The following is a 20,010-nucleotide window of genomic DNA, read 5'->3' as shown; positions in this document are numbered from 1 at the left end:
TTAAGGGAGCTGTGGGACAACATAAAATGTAACAATATTTGCATCAGAGGAGTGCCAGAAAAGGTTGAAAGCAAGCAAGGTTTAGAGAACCTGTTTGAAGAAATAATGGCAGAAAACTTCCTTATCCTGGTGAAGGAAAAAGTCAGACAAGTTCAGGAAGCACAGAGTCCCAAGCAAGAAGAATCCAAAGAGGCCCACACCCAGACACATCATAATTAAAATGCCAAGAATTCAAGACAAATAGAGAATCTTGAAGGAAGCAAGAGAAAAGCAATCTGTTACCTACAAAGGAGCTCCCATAAGGCTGTCAGCTGACTTCTCACCAGAAACTCTACAGGCCAGAAGGAAATGACATGAAGTATTCAAGGTAATGCAAAACAAGGATCTGAAACCATAACAACTCTATCCAGCAAGGCTATCATTCAAAATGGGTGGTGAAATAAAGAACTTCCCAGACAAAAAAAAAAAAAAAGCTAAAGGAGTTTATAACCACCAAATAAGCATTGCAAGAAATGTTAAAGGGACTGCTGTAATAAGAAGTTGAAATTGAAAGAGAAACCTAGGCATAAAGAAATAAAATGGGAAAAGATAAGTACCTATCAATAATAACCTTAAATATAAATGGATTAAATGTCCCAATCATAAGACATAGGTACCAGAATGGATAAGAAAACAAGACCCAAATATATGCTCTCTACAAGAGACCCACCTCAGAACAAAAGACTCACACAGGCTGGGGAAAAAACAAACCACAACTTCTGTAGTACTTTAAAAGAGAGATTGATAGCAATACAGTCATAGTAGGGGACATTAACACCCTAATGACTTTACTGGATAGATCTTCCAGACTAAAATATCAACAAGGAAACAGTGACTCTAAGTGTCACAATAGATCAGATGGATTTCACTGACATTTACAGAACATTCTATTCCAAAGCTGCAGAATAGGCACTCTCCTCAAGTGCACATGGGACATTCTCAAAGATAGACCACAGGTTAGAACACAAAACAAGTCTCTACAAGTTAAAGAAGTTTGAAATCATATCAAGCATCTTCTCAGATATTTACACAATGGAACACTATGCAGCTGTGAAAACGACAAATCCTTTACCCTCTGTGACAGCATGGTGGGACCTGGAGAGTATTACGCAAAGCAAAATAAGTCAGTCAGAGAAAGACAAGTGTCACATGATCTTACTCATATGTGGAATCTAATGAACAAAATAAACCGATGAACAAAATTGATTCAGAGACATAGAGGCATGGAATAGACTGACGAATCTCAGAGGGCAGGCAGGGATGGGTGGTAGTTGGGGAGAAATTAACACAAAGATTTATATGTATATATGCATAACCCATGAACATAGACAATAGTGGGGTAAAGGCTTGTGGGGGAAGAGTACAGGGTGGAGGAGGTCAATGGGGAAAAAAGTATTACATTTGTAATACTTTCAACAATAAAGATAAATTTTAAAAAGCAATAAATATACAAGTCCAGGAAGCACAGGATCCCAAACAAGATGAACCCACAGAAGTCCACACCAAGACACATCATAATTGTAATGCAAAAGGTTAAAGGCAAAGAGAGAAACTTAAAAGAAACAAAAATAAAGCAGTTAGTTACCTACAAGGGCACCCCCATAAGGCTGACAACTGATTTCTCAACAGAAACTCTTCAGGCCAGAAGGGAGTGGCATGAAGTTCTCCAAGCACTGAAAAGCAAGAACATGCAACTGAGATTGCTTTATCCAGCCAGGCTATCATTTAAAATTGAAGGTGAAATGAGGAGCTTCCCAGATAAACAAAGGCTAAAGGAATTCAGTACCATGAAACCAGCATTGCAAAAAATGCTAAAAGAATTGCTCTAAGAAAAAGAAAGAATAGTGAGAGAAAGGTACATCAGCATAAAGGGGAAAAATGGCATTAAATAAGTTGATATCAATAGTAACTTTAAATGTAAATGGAATATATGGTTCAATGAAAAGACATAGAGTAGCTGAATGGATAAGAAAAGAGGACCCAAATATATGCTGTCTACAAGGGACCCACCTGAGAGCAAAAGACTCACACAGGCTAAAAGTGAAGGGATGGAGTAAATTATTCCATGCAAATGGAAAGGAAAACAAAGCTGGAGTAGCAATTCTTATTTCTGACAAAATAGACTTTAAAATAAAGACCATAGCAAGAGACAAAGATGGTCACTACATAATACTAAAGGGATCAATCCAACAGGAGGAAAAAACCCTTATAAACATTTACTCACCCAATATAGGAGCACCTAAATATATAAAAAATTTCTTGGGGGACTTTAAGGAGGAGATTGACAGCAACACAATCATAGTGGGGGACTTTAACACCCCACTGTCAGCACTGGATAGATCATCAAGACAAAAAATCAACAGGGAAACACAGACCTTAAATGACTCATAAGACCTAATGGATTTAATGGACATTTATAGAACATTTCATCCCAAAGCAGCAGAACACACATTCTTCTCAAGTGCACATGGAACATTCTCAAAAATAGACCACATGTTAAGGCACAAGGTAAGTCTCTACAAATACAAGAATATTGAAATCATATCAAGCATCTTCTTGGATCACAATGCCATGAAACTAGAAAACAACCACTATAAAAAAAACCCAAAATATTCAAACACATGGAAGCTAAATAGCATGCTATTAAACAATGAATGGGTTACCAAGGAGATCAAGGAAGAAATCAAACACTTCATGGAAAAAAACGAAAATGACCAGACAACAACCCAAAATCTATGGGAAACAGCGAAAGCAGTCCTGAGAGGAAAATTCATAACAATACAGGCCTATCTCAAGAAATAAGAAAAAGATCTAATGAACCATCTAACACAACAACTAAAAGAAGTAGAAAGAGAACAGCAAGAAAAGCCCCGAGGAACTAGAAGGAAGGAAATAATAAAGATCAGAGCAGAAATTAATGACATAGAGACTAAAAAAAATACAAAAAATCAATAAAACCAAGAGCTGGTTCTTTGAGAAGATAAATAAGATTGATGCACCTTTAGCCAGACTCATCAAGAAACAAAGGAGAGGACCCAAATAAATAAAATCAGAAGTGAAAGAGGCGATATAACAACTGACCCAACACAATTACACAGGATTGTAAGAAAATACTATGAGCAACTATATGCCAATAAACTGGAAAACATGGGTGAAATGGACAAATTCCTAGAAGCATACAACCTTCTAAAGCTAAATCAAGAAGAGGCAGAAAACCTGAATAGGCCAATAACAACTTATGAAATTGAAGCAGTAATCAAAAAACTCCCAACAAACAAAAGCCCTGGGCCAGATGGATTTACTGGCGAGTTTTACCAAACATTCAGAAAAGAATTAACACTTATTCTATTCAAACTATTCCAGAAAATTCAAGAGGAGGAAAAACTCACAAACTTTTTTTTATGAGGCCAGCATCATCTTAATCCCAAACCCAGATAAAGACACTACAAAGAAAGAAAATTACAGGCCAATATTCCTGATGAATGTAGATGCTAAAATCCTCACTAAAATACTAGCAAACCAGGTCCAGCAATACATTAAAAATATCATACACCATGATCAAGTGGGATTTATTCCGGGGATGCAAGGCTGGTACATCCGCAAATCAATAAATGTGATACATCACATAAACAAAATGAAGGACACAAATCAAATGATCATATCCATAGATGCAGAAAAAACACTCAACAAAATCCAGAACCCATTTCTGATAAAAACTCTCAGCAAAATGGGAATAGAGGGATCATACTTCAACATAATAAAGGCCTTATATGACAGACCGACAACAACATCATATTCAACGGGAAAAACTAAAACCATTTCCATTAAAAACAGGAACAAGACAAAAATGTCCACTTTCACCACTCTTATTCAGCATAGTACTGGAAGTCCTCATCACAGCCATCAGACAGGTAGAAAACATCAAAAGTATCCAAATTGGAAAGGAGGAAGTAAAACTGTCATGATTTGCAGGTGACATGATATTGTACATAGAAAACTCTAGAGACTCTGTCAAAGTACTACTAGATTTGATAAACGAATTCGGCAAGGTTGCTGGATACAAAATCAACATCCGGAAATCAATGGCATTCTTATACACCAACAATGAACTTTCAGAGAGAGAAACTAAAAAAAAATTCCATTTACCATTGAAACTAAAAAAATTAAATACCTAGGTATAAACTTAACCAAGGATGTAAAAGACCTGTACTCAGAAAACTACATGACACTGATAAAAGAAGTAGAGGAAAATTTAAATAAGTGGAAGAATATACCATGCTCATGGATTTGAAAAATTAGTATCATTAAAATGTCCATACTACACAAAGCAATTTATAAATTCAATGCAATTCCTATTAAAATACCAACAGCATATTTCACAGATCTAGAACAAATATTTTGAAAATTTATATGGAACCAAAAAAGACCCTGAACAGCTGCAGCATCTTGAGAAAGAAGAAAAGAGTGGGAGAGATCATGTTGCAGGACATCAAACTGTACTACAAAGCCATTGTAATCAAAACGGCCTGGTATTGGTAGAACAACAGACATATAGATCAATGGAACAGAACAGAGTCCACAGAAATAGACCCCAAGCCATTATGGTCAGCTAATATTTGACAAAGGAGGCAAGAGCTTACATTGGAGTAAAGACAGTCCCTTCAATAGGTGGTGCTGGGATAATTGGACAGCTACATGCAAAGAAATGAAATTAGACCACTAACTTTCAGCATACACAAAAATAAACTCAAAATGGATAAAAGACTTAAACGTAAATCATGAAACCATAAAAATCCTGGAAGAAAACATAGGCAGTAAAGTCAGAGACATCCTATGTAGTGGAATTTTCACTGATACATCTCCTAGGACAAGAGAAACAAAAGAAAATATAAACATACGGGACTACATCAAACTAAAAAGCTTCTGCACAGCCAAAGAAAACAGCCTCAAAATACACGACCTGGGAAAACATATTTGCTAAGGATGTATCTGGTAAGGGGCTAATTTCCAAAGTGTACAAAGAACTCATACTACTCATCAAGAGGAAGATAAACAACCCAATTAAGAAATGGGCAAAAGACCTGAATAGACACTTCTCCAAAGAGGACATACAGATGGCCAAGAGACACATGAGAAAATGTACAACGCACTCATCATCAGAGAGATGCAAATTAAAACCACAATGAGGTATCACTTCACCCCTGTCAGAATGTCGACTATCAACACATCAACAAACAACTCCTGCTGGTGAGGATGTGGAGAAAGGGGAACCCTCGTACACTGCTGAGGGGAATGCAGACTGGTGCAACCACTATGGAAAACAGTATGGATGTTCCTCAAAAAATTAAAAATGGAGCTGCCTTTTGACCCAGTGATCCCACTTCTAGGAATAAATCCTAAGAATCCTGAAACACTAATCAGAAAGAATATATCCACCCCTATATTCATAGCAGCACAATTTACAATAGCTAAGATCTGGAAAGTGCCCATCAGTAGATGAGTGGATAGAAAAGCTGTGGGACATTTACGCCATGGAATACTATGCAGCTATAAAGAAGAAGTATCTCGTACCCTTTGGGACAGTATGGATGGACCTGGAGAAAATTATGCTAAGTGAGCTAATACAGGCAGAGAAAGACAAACATCACATGATCTCACTTATATGTGAAATCTAAAGAACTTAATAAACTGATGAAGAGCCCGGCCGGGCGTGGCTCACCGGTTGAGCGTTGACCTAGGATCCAGGCGATCCGGGTTCAATTCCCGGTCAGGGCACATGCCCTGGTTGGGGCTCAATCAATGACTCTCTCATCATTGATGTTTCTATCTCTCTCTCTCCCTCTCCTTTCCTCTCTCTGAAATCAATAAAGATATATTTAAAAAAAATAAAAATAAACATAAAAAAATAAACTGATGAACAGAATAGATTCAATGACATCGAAGCATGATCAGACTGACAAATGTCAGAGGGAGGGAGGAGGGCGGGGGGGATGGAGGGGGAAAGAGTAACCAAAGAATTTATATGCATATATGCACAACTCAAGGACAGGGACAATGGTATGGAGAGGGACTCGGGAGGGGGGGGTGGGACGGGGTGGAATGGGTCATTGGGGAGATAAAGGGACATTTGGAATATTTTAAATAAAATAATAATAATAATATTCTAATAATTATGCATGGTGTCAGATGGTACTAGATTTATTAGGATGATCACTTAGTAAGTTATATAGTGTCTAATCACTGGGGTATATACCTAACACTAATATAACATTGTATGTAAACTGTAATCGTAAAAATAAATGATTTAATTAAGAAATAATTGATCGATTAATTAAAATTCTAAAAGAGAAACCAACAAAGTGAAACTTGCATCCTTTCTTTTACCCCACACTCTCTTCCCATTAATTTATTTTCTGTAACTTTTATATTATCCATTAGTAGCATGTAAAAGTTTAGTAAATGAATTTAAAATAATTTCATTACGTAAATGGGAAATGGTTACTCCTTAGGTCCATAGATCCAGTCTCTACTTCTTGGGAAAACTCAATTTTAAGAGGATACATTCTGGATTCAACCATGAGACATCTGACTAATTAATGTTTTCAATTAGACCAAAAATAAACATAATTTTCCTACATGTAGCATAATACAATTAAAACAAAAAATAATCCCCCTTTCTGAGGTCCATAAAGAAGAGAAACACACTTAAGAATGTTTACAGTGAGCTTTTCTCAATTGAAGTCCCTTACAAATAAATTGATTTTCCATTTTCTAGATAAGCGCTAGACAAACTATAGCCTGCAGTCTGTTTTTGTCAATTAAGTTTTATTGGACGAAATTATGCTCATTCATATACATTTTGTCTATGTCTATTTTCATGCTATAATGGCAGAGTTGATTAATTGCAACAGAGACTGTATGGCCCAAAAGCTTGAAATATTTACTACTATCTGGCCCTTTACAGGAAAAGTTTGCAATTTTGTTTTTTTGATTTTAGGCAATGAATTAAAACTAGAATGGAGACATTATATCCAAACCTTCTATAAAAGTATAGGCTAATAGTAATCTTACATAAGCTTTATCACTTGTAAAGTATTCTCATCTATATTATTCCTTTTTTACAAGAAATCAGTCATATAATAGGTGTCTTACAGACATGTTGACATCTGAAGATGCTCAGGCTTCAGAATCCAATTTTACTGTCACATGTGCTTTCTGCATATAACCGTGCGCTGGTACTGTGGGTTAGTTATAGGGGAAGCACTATTATAGGAGAAGCACTCTTAACTTACTTTTACCTAACCACTTTCAGGACTAAGTAATGTTCTTGATTCCCTTTGTAGCACCCACTGACTGTTGTCAGAAAAAAAGTAGGTAATAGAGGCCACTAGGCTACCTTCTGATACACTTGGGTACTTCTGTTATCTTGTGATGGCATGTACTTAATGAGAGGCTGTTAAATTATAGTCCATTGTACTTATTATGATGATAATATAATTAAATTATAAGTACATTAATAAAATATGAGTGCAAAATAAGAAAGAATTTGTAAAATAGTTATTGTTTTTAGGTAAATTATATTAAAAGCTTTGGAAAAAATGTCAGTAAAAGTAGGTTACTAAAAATGTGCTGCAACAAATTAGGATATAATCCTGTCTAAAATCTATCTATACTTGTCTTGGTTTTTGTTTTATTTTATTTATTTATTTATTTTTTAAATATATTTTTTATTGATTTCACCGAGAGGAAAAGAGAGGGAGAGAGAGAGAGAGAAACGTCATTGATGAGAGAGTCATTGATCAGCTGCAGCCCACAACTCGGGCATGTGCCCTGACCGGGAACCGAACCCTGATCACCTGGATCCTAGGTCGATGCTCAACCGCTGAGCCACGCCCAGCCGGGCGTTTTTGTTTTATTTTAAATAAGTTAAAATATACTATACATTTTAGTGCTGTTTCTGTAAGAAATAATATTTGAAACACATATTCAAATAAAAAGGCCTTAGACTTACATCAAATAATTGGTAAATAAATGTGCATTTATATTTTAAGTGTTAAAATTCTGTCAGGAAAATGTTTATTCTTTCTACTAATAGGAAGACTTGTTTGCTTAGACTCTTGAAGAATTATTGGTAGGGCCTGGACTAAGACTGAACTCTTCAGACTCTCCATTGAGTGCTCTTTCTGCTATTCTATTCTAGATGCCCATGAGAATAAATATTACATTCCTTCTATTACAAATTATTGAATTGTCTGAGTAAACTGGCACATTTGGATATAGGGAAAGATTATTTCCAAATTTCACAAGTATCACTTTATCAAACATCATTGTTCCTAAATAATACGTAATTGCCAGCATTTGGAGAGGCCAGTTCTCAGTTTAAATGAAACATTTTTCAAGTCATTATTGATGCTACAGATCATGTTATTATGTTTTTTGAAAAATATTTTAAATTGATACTTTAGTGAATTATTTGTTGAAATTCCTAACCTTAAACATCTTGTTTAATTGACTTTGTATATGTATAAAACCAAAACTTGGCTAAAAATTCATGATAATCAATTAGTGGTTGGCATCAGTCAACATGTTTTTTACAGTACAATTCTATTTTATTTTAACTATAATCATTCATTTATTTATTCATTTATCAAATATTTATTGAATTGAATACCTGCTTCATTTGAAGTACTGTTTTTGGCACAGAGGTGATTAAAATATAGGCTCCTCCCACAAAATGCTATGGTTTTATATTGAGCAATAATCTTTAAACATTTTTCTTGGAAAAGTTGCTATTAAAAAAGCAACAGCCCGGCCAGGCATGGCTCAGCGGTTGAGTGTCGACCTAGAATTCAGGAGATCACTGTTTGATTCCTGGTCAGGGCACATGCCTGGGTTGCAGGCTGAATCCCCAGTCCGGGGCATGCAAGAGGCAGCCAATCAATGATGACTCTCTCATCATTGATGTTTCTATCTCTCTCTCTCCCTCTCCTTTCCTCTCTCTGAAATCAATAAAGATATATTTTTTTTTAAAAAAAGGCAACAGTTTTTCTTTTGAATGGCAAGTTGATTATTTTCATACCGATCCAGATCTCTAGTGTTAAAGCTCTCAGTTTTATTGCTTGTTTGGTAAGAGTTTTTAATTCCTTTAAAAAAAAATTGTTTATGTGTTTAATTGTATCTGCATGTCTCCAGAACTTTGGAACCTCTGAAAATCCAATAATTCAATATTCATGTACACATAAATCTTACATTGAAAGAATTGTTATAACCATAAATTGACTATAGCAGTCAGTGTAATAGCATGTGACATTACCATTAAATTTTGTCAAGACTGGTATCACACAGAAAAATCCACTATAAGCTAAGAAGAAGAATTTACTTATCTTTCATAGCTCAAAAGGACAACTGGTAGCAACAACCTTGGTGCTTAATGACAATCAGCCTTGAATAGACCAGAAGCAGCCTAATCTTTACCATAAGCTGCTTAGTTTCCTAGTCATTAGTCTTCCTCTACCCCTCTTCCCTCCCACCTATTTTGGGAGGTATGAAAACCATAACATTATTATAGAAATAATTTTTGAACTCACGGATCATTAGACTTTGGAATAAGAGTGCCAAGCTCCTTGATTCTGTAGTTAATATTATACCTTCTTCTTCTTTCAACTATTAAAAAACAAATATTATTTATTGTTCTCATTAAAGTACAATTCATGTTTGAATAACTGTCAACTTTCTTAATGATTTTTAAAAACAATAAATGAAAATTATCACTTAGTCAAAAGAGTATTCCTCAGAAATAAAATAAAAATTTAAATATACTTTATTCTAAAAGTGAAAATAACAATATTGGAATTATGATTCTATTATTCATATTTTAAAAATATTTCCTCCCCATATTTAAAAAATACATTTCCTAACCAAAACATGTTTTTCGTTCCTTGAAATGCTGTAATATTTACTCATACTGATATATATAGATATAGATATAGATGATATAGATTAGATATAGATGATATAGATATAGATATAGATGATATAGATATAGATGATATATAGATATAGATAGATATAGATATAGATATATAGATGATATAGATGATATAGATATAGATGATATAGATATAGATAGATATAGATATAGATATAGATGATATAGATATAGATATAGATAGATATAGATATATAGATATAGATATAGATGATATAGATATATTTTATTTGGTCATTATTTCACATATATTCATTTTGTCAGTCCATAAGGATTATAATATTTTGAGGTCTGCATCATACTTAGCTCTTCTTATATACTTCCCTGAAGGCCTAACACAAAGTTTGGCACACAGTAGGTGTGCGTGCCAAAATAGATTATGACTTCTTTAGGACAGAGACCATTTCTTCTCATTTTTATAACCCCAGAATGCTTGGTATATAGGAGCAGCTAAATAATTGTATCTTGATTAAACTTTAAATATATTTTTCTAACTTAAATTTTTTCAATAATATAGAGAGCAGTGGTTTTCAAACTTTGGTGTGCATCAGACGTACCTGGAAGGATTGCTAAAACAGATTTGTAACCCACATGTAGACATTCTGATTTCAGTTGGTCAGGGCTGGGGCCTATGAATTTGCATTTATAACAAGCTTCCAGTTGATGCTGTTTGACTAGGGCCCACACTTTGAGAACTACTGATACAGGTTCTGATTCAAAGACTGTTTTCTCTGCTTGCATTTTTATGCAGTCATCACTAATGGAAATTTAGTCCATTTAATAAATGTTCAATAAATGTCAGATATACAAATATGTAGTTTCCTATATTGACCTCCTCTAAGAGCATGCATAGACTATAGAGTAGTCTTATAGTCTGGTACAGGAAATTAAAGAAAGAAAAATGTCATGAAGAAACAGAAAATCATATATCAAAAATATTGGAAAATACTTAAACAATACATGCTTGAAAATTAGGATCCACTACCAGAAACAAGGAAAGTCATGAAAGATCATCAATTGTCTTGGTGAACCTACTCTACAAAGCAATTTACCATGAATGGATTTGACCTTCAGGAATAATACATTGGAACTCCTCTGAAATTAGAATATAATTGATTCTTGAGAGAGTTTATTTTCCCTCTTTATCAATATTATTTTTCTTGTGCATGTGATTCAAAAAACAATGACACTACATTAAAAAAAAAAAAAACTGAAAAGAAAAGAAAGGTAAAGCTGATAGAAATACATATATATTTCACAGTGAGAATTTATTAATAACTCTGTTCATGCATACTCACCTCTATATTATAAAACAGACTTTTAAATATAAAATGAATAACAGCTCTGAAGGATGTTCACAATTTTATCTCAAAACAGGGTGGTGTTTTAGTCCTATACTATTTCTCCACAATCTATTATTGAAATGCACCTTATGTGAAATATCAGAAGTTTCTACTCTATTTAGACTGTGCTTGATACATGTTCAATTATAATGAGATCTTTAATTTCTCAATGTTTTAATACCTAGTACTACTAGTTATTTGTAAAAGGGCCAATCTTTAAAAAATTGCTAAACGCACTTGCTGGTGTGGTTCAGTGGCTAGAGTGTCAGCCAGTGCTCTGAAGGGTCCTGGATTTGATTCCTGATCAAGGTCAAGTACCTGGTCAGGGCTTGTGCAGGGGGCAATCAGTTGGTGTGGCTCTCTCACATCAATGTTTCTCTCTCTTTCTCTTTCTCTTTCTCTTTCTCTTCCCCCTCCCTTCTCCCTTCCACTCTCTATGAAAAATAATGGGAAGAAATATCCTCAGATGAGGATTAACAACAACAACAAAATGCTAAGTTATTTCATGTCACGTGTGGTTTTACTCTTCACAAAGTTTTTGATATAATCAGTCATTCCTGTCCATAGATCCAGGCAAGAGGGGCCCTTATCCAGGACCCCATACTTAAGAGGGACCACTTTTGCCTTCTCTCATCATGCCCATCCTCACTGAGTAAGGCAGCTACAGAGCCAAGTGAAGCCCTTCTAAACTGCATGCTGAGTACTTTGCATGAAGACTATCCTCTCCAATACCCTGAGCCCACTTTCAGAGTCCATGCAGGCCACTTTCCAGGACCATCTTCCTGAGGGAGAACTATGACACCAATGTGCTCACCCTGAGGCCCAAGATGTGGACAAGGGGCAGTTGTTTGCAGAAATTTGCATGGAGCTTCAATGCACTGGATGAGGTGTTCACACTTATGCCTGGGGCCACTGACAACATAAAATGGAATATGGGCTGAAGAGACAAGTGATATGGGCTGGCATTGCCCCACCCTGACATTCCCACTCAGAACTCTGAGGATCTGAGAATTTTAAATTCATAACCGACCTTCCAGTTATTAGGAAGAATAGAGCATAGTTATTTTAGCATTTTCTAGCTCAAGTTATAACTTTTAAATATTTAGACATCTGGTAAGTTGGACTTCTGTTTTCTTGCCATAATCTTCACAAATTATAGGGGCTGGCCTAGACTCATCATATTTAAAATGTGATATTAATTTTTTTTAACCCTGGTATCTCCTAAAAGCAAGATCACTCAGTTAGGAAATCCAGATTAGAAAACATTTCAATAATGGACATACCAGGCACCTATCATACTTTATATTAAATGATCAGTTGTTTAAGCTGAAGAAATAAAAGAACAAAGAAAGAAGCAAGGAGAGTAATAATTAGCAGGTTAAACTAAGAGAGAAGCCCATAGTTCCTTAATGTATTAATTCTTTCTATCAATAATTAGCTCTCCCTACTCATGTTCTACTTGTCTCATAATCTGGACTGAAGCTTATCTGCTCTACCCTAGGGCTATCAGAATCAGTTTTCCTCACCACAACTACCCTACGGACTGTTACAATCTCTTGCCAGCTCATCCCTTAGGGTCACATAGTCAGCAAACTGTGAATACTCTGTGACATGGACAGGTGCATATGAACAGACAGATTCAGGTTTCACAGGTTTATGTAGAATCAATTTCTGCTAATCACATGTAAGGAAATTCCTGGTTTGTTTTAGAGCATTAACATTTTTTATTGTTTTTATTTTATTTTATTCCTTTCTCGTTTTATGATTTGGGTCCCATTATAAAAAGGCTTCACACTCAATTGGTTAAGCTCACATGAGACAGTTAAGCACTTGAGACATGGCCAAACACTATCAAACTCAACATTCTCGCTAAACTACTTCCTTTGTCTGTATTTCTTCATCTCATGAGACCTGTTATCAGAGTTAAACTGACCCTAGGAAGGCATCAGAGACATATATGTATTACTTATGTTGGACTGATAGATGGAATTCCACAATCCAACATAAGTAATACCTTTCAGATAACTTATCATTCGGAAGGAAAGAGAACATTGACAAAAAGATAAGAACCCGGAGTTATGTTTCTTGTTATTTAAATGGTATACACTTTCTAAAGTCACTTTTAACTCTTTAAACCTGAGTCACAACAGAATTCAACTATAACTAAGTGCTCTCATCTCCATCACACACAGCCTTCTTGGGAGAGTGATCTGAGAATTTGAAATGTTTAACTCTGTAAAAGTGTATAGCTTTTTTGAGAGTTCACATTGTTTGAATTTTGCCAAATAGCTCAACTATGAGCATGTACTAATTTTTGTCATATGACCTCAAAATACTTATGGAGTGATGGTGAATGACCAATCATTTTAACTTCCATGCATTTTTTCTTCCATTACTTAATTTTGTTTGGAAGAAACGGAAAATATACTCACTGAGGTTGTGGTTGTCCTTTTTTTGTCTCTCTTTTGCCAAAGCTCGAGTATCAGTTTCTGATCAAAATGGAGATAATTAAAACAATTTTTAGTTCTACTTTATACCCATTTAATCAATAAAATTCAGGAATACTAGGTAAAAATATAACATTACTTGCTCCAAATGGTATAATATTTTTATGCAAATATTTAGAAATTTGAAGACAGTGCTCTTAGTAAGAGGCAATGGCAAACCCCTTAGACTTTAAGTAGAAAAACCTGGATTTGTATTCTGGCCCTCTATTTAATAGCCATGTGATCTATTCTCTAAGTTCTCTGTGTCTCAGGCTCTTCATCTGTAAAACTGGTATAATATTGTGATGATTAAAAGAGGTATAGTGCACAGCAAATATTAAACTGCTCAATCATTATTATTTCCAGAACTTTAAGATTATTCAAAGTTTTTCAACCTAAATTCCTACAACATACATTTTTCCTAAATAATTATGATTTCTACATTCTAAGCATTGTAACTAAGTACATTTCTAAGATATTGCTATCAAACAATTCCACACTTCCAATAAATGACACTTTATGTGCTATGTGGTTGTGAGCATTTGTGATAGCCTCCAACATGGCCCACAATGATTCTCATTCATGATATTCACACACTTGGTAATTCCCTCTCATATTGAATAAGGGTTGACCTGTGAAACCAATAGAATAATGTGAAAATGACTAGTGTGGCTTCCAAGACTAGGTCATAAAAGACATTTTTAGCTACTACCAATTTGGTGTGTCTTGGATCACCACTTGTCATGTCATGATGACACGAGCACCTCTATGGAAGTCCACATTGTAAAATATCAAGGTCACTTGCCAACAAGCAGCACTAATTTGCAAGACCTGTGAGCGAGCCACCTTTGGGAACACATCCTCCTGCCAATCAAGTGTCAAATGTCTATCTCCAGCAAACATCTTGACTATAGACTTATGAGACTCTGAGTTAGAACCAATTTTCTGATCCACCTCTGGATTTCTGTCCCCATAGAGATTATATGAGATAATAAGTTTTTATTATTTCAAGCAGTTAAGTTTTGGAGTAATTTGTTATAGAGCAATAGATAATTAATACAGTGTTCCTTAAATTATTATAATTTTTAAAATAATACAAGAATACATTTATTTAGATTTGCTCATTTCAAACTATAGTAATTAATTTTAGCCTAAATTATTTGAATGCATAGATATTTTTGAGTTATTGATTAGATTTCCAGAATGGACATATTACATTTACTAAAAAATGTTAACATTAACTGTGTAAAAATTATTGAAGAACAAGGTTTAGGCTCCAAACTAAAAATACATTACAGAAATTTCAGATGAATTTTATTTTATTCATATGGAGAAACTAACAGTGGACATATAAGTCAAGAAATCCTTATTTATCTATTTCTTCCCCTACTTAGCTGTATGACTTTGGGAAAATGACTCCTCTAACCCTTGATATCCTCAGCTCTATATTGAAGCAACTTGAAAGTGCCCCTTTGAACTGCAACAATTTTGAAAAGTACTATTTATAATTAGAGGGGTTTTTATCCCCTTGAGAAAATTAAATGTGAGTCTATCATGAAATTCATAAAACAAGCTAAAGGGGAAAATCTAATTGCTTGTTTTATATTAAAGTCTTCATACAAAAGTACTAATTTCCCCCAGTCTATTAACCTATTATTTTTCAACCATGTTAATAAATTGCATCTATTTAATATCAAAATGAGTCTGTTACATAAACTTAGTCAAGCTGTTCTATATATATATATATATATATATATATACACACATATAAACATATATATATTGCCCTCATATATATAAATATATATTTATACATATAAATATATATACATATATATATTTATGTGTCTACATATATATTTATATGTATATGTGTACATATATATATACATATATTTATACATATAAATATATATATTGCTCTCTCTCATATATATATATATATATATAGAGAGAGAGAGAGAGAGGGAGAGAGAGAGAAAGAGCAAGAAAGAGCAGATATGTGTATTTGCTCAATTTTTAGGAATTGGTTCAATTCCTAAAAGAATGAACCAAGTCAGTTGAACTGTAAGTTATGCTCTCTAAATGTCCCCCATTTTAACTGACAATTTTGATAATACTTTAAAATTTTTACTTAGTTTGGTAATATATGTCATTCATTTATTATGTAATTGACTAAAAAGGATAAAACTATAAAAGCAACATTACCTGTAATTTCTTTTTTCATTGATAGACTCCTTGGGTAGGAAGCATTTGTAAGGCCCATATTAACTGATGAATTTTTCTGCTCACCACTATACACATCCAAAATACTTCCAGATAACTTCAGAGACAAAAGAAAGAAAAGGTCAATTTAGCCTTCTGAAGACATTGATATATTTAGTTGTATATTTTAAATTTGCCACTTTGAAAGTTATTTATAATATGTATTTTCATTTTAACTAATAGTGTGTAAATCAATGTAGTATGTTTGTGAAAATGCTTAAAAAGTTATTTGTATTTAAGCAAAAAATAAATAAATTCACTTATGAAGGACAATTCTAATTAATACTTATAAAGTTATAAAAGTTTGATCTAGTACATTATCTGTTTACAAATGATTAAGATTAAAAATACCATTTGGATAAAAATCAATATACATCTTAGCAAAGCTGGAAAGATCATTGAGTTTCATACACTAATTATAATGGTTGAACACTTTGGAAGCCTCCTTAATACCATCAGTGATACTAGCAACTCACAGTCAAGAAGTGTTTTACACTGTTAATTAAATAAGAAACTTTCTTTCCTTCCTGGAAGGCATACTTTTCTCACTGTACACTAAATGTTCTAGTTTATTATAAATATTCCAGGTAGTAACATAAAATAGTCTAAAACTACTTTTGCCTCAATAGATATAGGGTACATCTAATTATAGCAACACTGTAATTATCAAAGTGCTATTGGGAATAACTTTTCAGAAAACTAAGAGGTCTTATACACAATTCAAAATGGTACTAATTGATTATTTAAAATGAGCTTATTGATTTGGTCTCCCAAGCAAATTAAATTTAAGTAACATTTATAATTGAATATTCATTATTCCAGAAAAAACTACATTCAAAATATATAATTTTAATATTTGAAATATTTCCATTCTAAGTATCTTCATTTCATTTCAGGACAGTAAACTAGGAATTGAATAAGTAGCAACTTTTTTCTTTCTTTTAAGAACCAGAAACAATACAAATAATAACCAGATTATTACAGAAAGTAACTCCTTATTCCAACTTTTTGTAAAACTCCAATTCAAACAAAGGAAATTTTTTTGATACTTATAAAATCAGACTGGAGCCATGACTGCTGTGGCTCAGTTGGTTGTGCATTGTCCTGTGAACTGAAAGGTTGCTGGTTCAATTCCTTGTCAGGGCACATGCTTGGGTTGCAGGCTTGGTCCTAGGTAGGGGGCATGCAGGAGGCAGTCCATTGATAGATATTATGCTCTCACATCAATATTTCTCTCTTTCTCCCTCTCCTTTCTTCTCTCTCTAAAAATCAATAAACTATTTTAAAAAGTCAGACTAGAAATAAATGTGAAGAAAAAACATATGAAAATCAAATTTAATTTTTGAATAATCCATTAAGCTGTGTATATAATGGATAGTGCATATTTCTCAGGGAAAACTAAAAATAAATTGGAAATCAGGCTAATCTATAACTGTATGTATATATCAATAGAGACATTATAGAATGCATATGGTATTCTGATGTATATTTTCAAATGTTATTTATTTTCATTATTCACTCTATTAGGACTCTTCATCTTTATATAAACTTATTATTATTATCATAGGTATAATTCACTTAAGTAATAAGGTCTAAGAGTTTATTTTATAAATTAGTTGGCAAATGCATAGATATTTTATAAAGAAATGCTTATTATTCTTTAAAAAAAACCAGATTACTCTTTCAATAAAGAAAATCTTTAACATGACAATAGGAAAACGTATTAAGAACAAATTCACAAATTTTAGAGACATATAATAAATAATTTATTATAAAAAATCTTTTCAACAAGGTAGAACATGCTCCTTAAGACAATAGTCCTTACTAGTAAAAAACATAAAATCATCATTTAAGAAATTGTTTTGAGATGAGAAATAATTGACAGTGGTTCCTGTTGTTGAAATTTCTCCACCCTAGGTTTTATCTACATTTCACTACTGAGATCATAGAGATTGAAGGATGGGGATCTGACCTTCCACATATATCTGCCTTTAACTGTAGCCAATATTCCCTAAAGAAAATGAGTTCACAGGTAAAAATATCAAAATATTTGAGTAAAATGAATATATCAAAAGTAAAAAAACAGTGTTAGAAATAACATCAAAAGGAAAAAAAAATCATATGAAACCAAGTGCATAAGTTGGTCATGTACAATCTTAAAGAAATTAAGAAAGATATATGCAATAATTTTTAATATAAAACAGTTGAACATAAAAATGGCCAAAGTGATCAAGCAGAAATAAGAGGTGTGAAAATATAATACTTAAAAAAAGAAATCTGTAAAATAAATTGACCTGCCATTTGACCCAGTGATCCCACTTCTAGGAATATATCCTAAGACACCCCAAACACCAATCACAAAGAACTTATGCACCTCTATGTTCAGTGCAGTGCAATTTACAATAGCTAAGATCTGGAAACAGCCCAAGTTGCCCATCAGTAGATGAGTAGATAAAAAAGCTGTGGCACATTTACACCATGGAATACTTTGTAGCTGTAAAGAGGAAAGACCTTTTAGCCTTTGGCACAGCATGGAGGGAACTAGAAAGTATTATGCTAAGTGAAATAAGCCAGTCAGAGAAAGACAAGTACCACATGACCTCACTAATATGTGGGATATAATAAACAAAATAAACTGATCAACAAAGTGGATCCAGAGACACAGAAGCATGGAACAAACTGAGGGATCTCAAAGGGAAGGCAGGGAGGGGGGTGTGGGTGGGGAGAGATTAATCTAAGAACTTATATGTTTATAAGCACAACCCATGGACACAGACATTGTATGGGGAAAGCCTGGGGTGGGATGGATGTGTGCTGGAGGGGAATCAGTGGGGAAAAAAGGGGACATCTGTAATATTCTCAACAATAAAAATAAAAAAACATTTAAAACAATAATAAAATAAAATAAATAAAAATAGCATAATAGATACACTGAAAAAAGACTAAAGAATTTTTTAAATTATACAACCAAATTAATCTCTCAGGGTATGAAGAAATAGACCAAGAATTAGAAAATATGAAAAAAAAGAAAATCAGTACAGAAGATAAAATTATTAGAACAAAATATAGATATTAGCAGTCTCAAAGAAAGAAAATTAAATTGAAAGGAAAAAGTATTTTAAGAAACAGTGGAGATATGTTTCTGAGAATTAACACTAAAAAAAGACTAAGATAATTTTTTTTAAATTTTATTTGTGTTATTTTTATTTTGATATAAAAATAAAAGGGCTTAAGAAAATCTACACCAGATGCACTATATTAAAATTTAAGAATACACAATGATAAAGAGAAAAACCTAAAAGCCTAAATAGAAAAAGAGAAAATTATGTCCACAGTAACAAGAATCTGATTAACATAAGATTTTTCAAAAGCAAAATTACATGAAAGAAAAAAGTGAATTAATATTTTTTAAAAATTGAAAGTAAAGAACTTAAAACACAGTTTCATATCCAGCTCAAATGTAATTCACATATGAGACCATCATAAAAATATTCTTAGAGGCATAAGATACTTAAGAATGTTTATCCAAAAATAACACTGAAAACAGTTTCAGGTAAAGAAGTTACCTAGAAGGATATATTTAAAAGATGTGCTTCAAAAATACGAAATAAAACAACCAAATATCTTGGTTAAGTGGTTGTGATCTAAAAAAGATGAGAAAAAACAAGTTCAAAGATATATATCTCCATATAAGTCAGTCTGGACAATATCAGTATCATTGGGGTGTAGTAGTAAGGAACTTAAAAGATGTGAAAATGGTTAAAAAATGTACTAAGAAAAAACATTAAAATATGGGATAAAAATATAAAGATAAAGTAGGTAAAAATATATGAATAATAATAATCAATATAAACACATCAAACTTCTCAGCTAAAATGTTGACAGTCTG

General features: G+C 33.2%; 1 protein-coding gene across 4 annotated transcripts in view; it reads right to left on the bottom strand.

Annotated features, from left to right (window-relative positions):
- TFEC (transcription factor EC) overlaps window positions 1–20,010 on the bottom strand; it is a 47,451-nt gene that overhangs the window by 8,720 nt on the left and 18,721 nt on the right. For 2 of the 4 annotated variants that reach the window (XM_081147378.1, XM_081147376.1), the window contains 3 exons: window positions 16,065–16,179; window positions 13,803–13,859; window positions 9,627–9,702 (listed from right to left, as the gene is read on the bottom strand). In XM_081147378.1, coding sequence (XP_081003504.1) covers window positions 9,627–9,702; window positions 13,803–13,859; window positions 16,065–16,179 — 248 coding nt within the window. The remainder of the gene's footprint in view (window positions 1–9,626; window positions 9,703–13,802; window positions 13,860–16,064; window positions 16,180–20,010) is intronic. The other 2 variants (XM_081147379.1, XM_081147377.1) reach the window with 1 other exon arrangement.

The sequence above is a fragment of the Miniopterus schreibersii genome (assembly GCF_964146895.1).
Source record: "Miniopterus schreibersii genome assembly, chromosome: 9".
Lineage (NCBI taxonomy): Eukaryota > Metazoa > Chordata > Mammalia > Chiroptera > Miniopteridae > Miniopterus > Miniopterus schreibersii.
The sequence above is the reverse complement of the archived record's forward strand: the minus strand, read 5'-3'. Positions and strand labels throughout refer to the sequence as shown.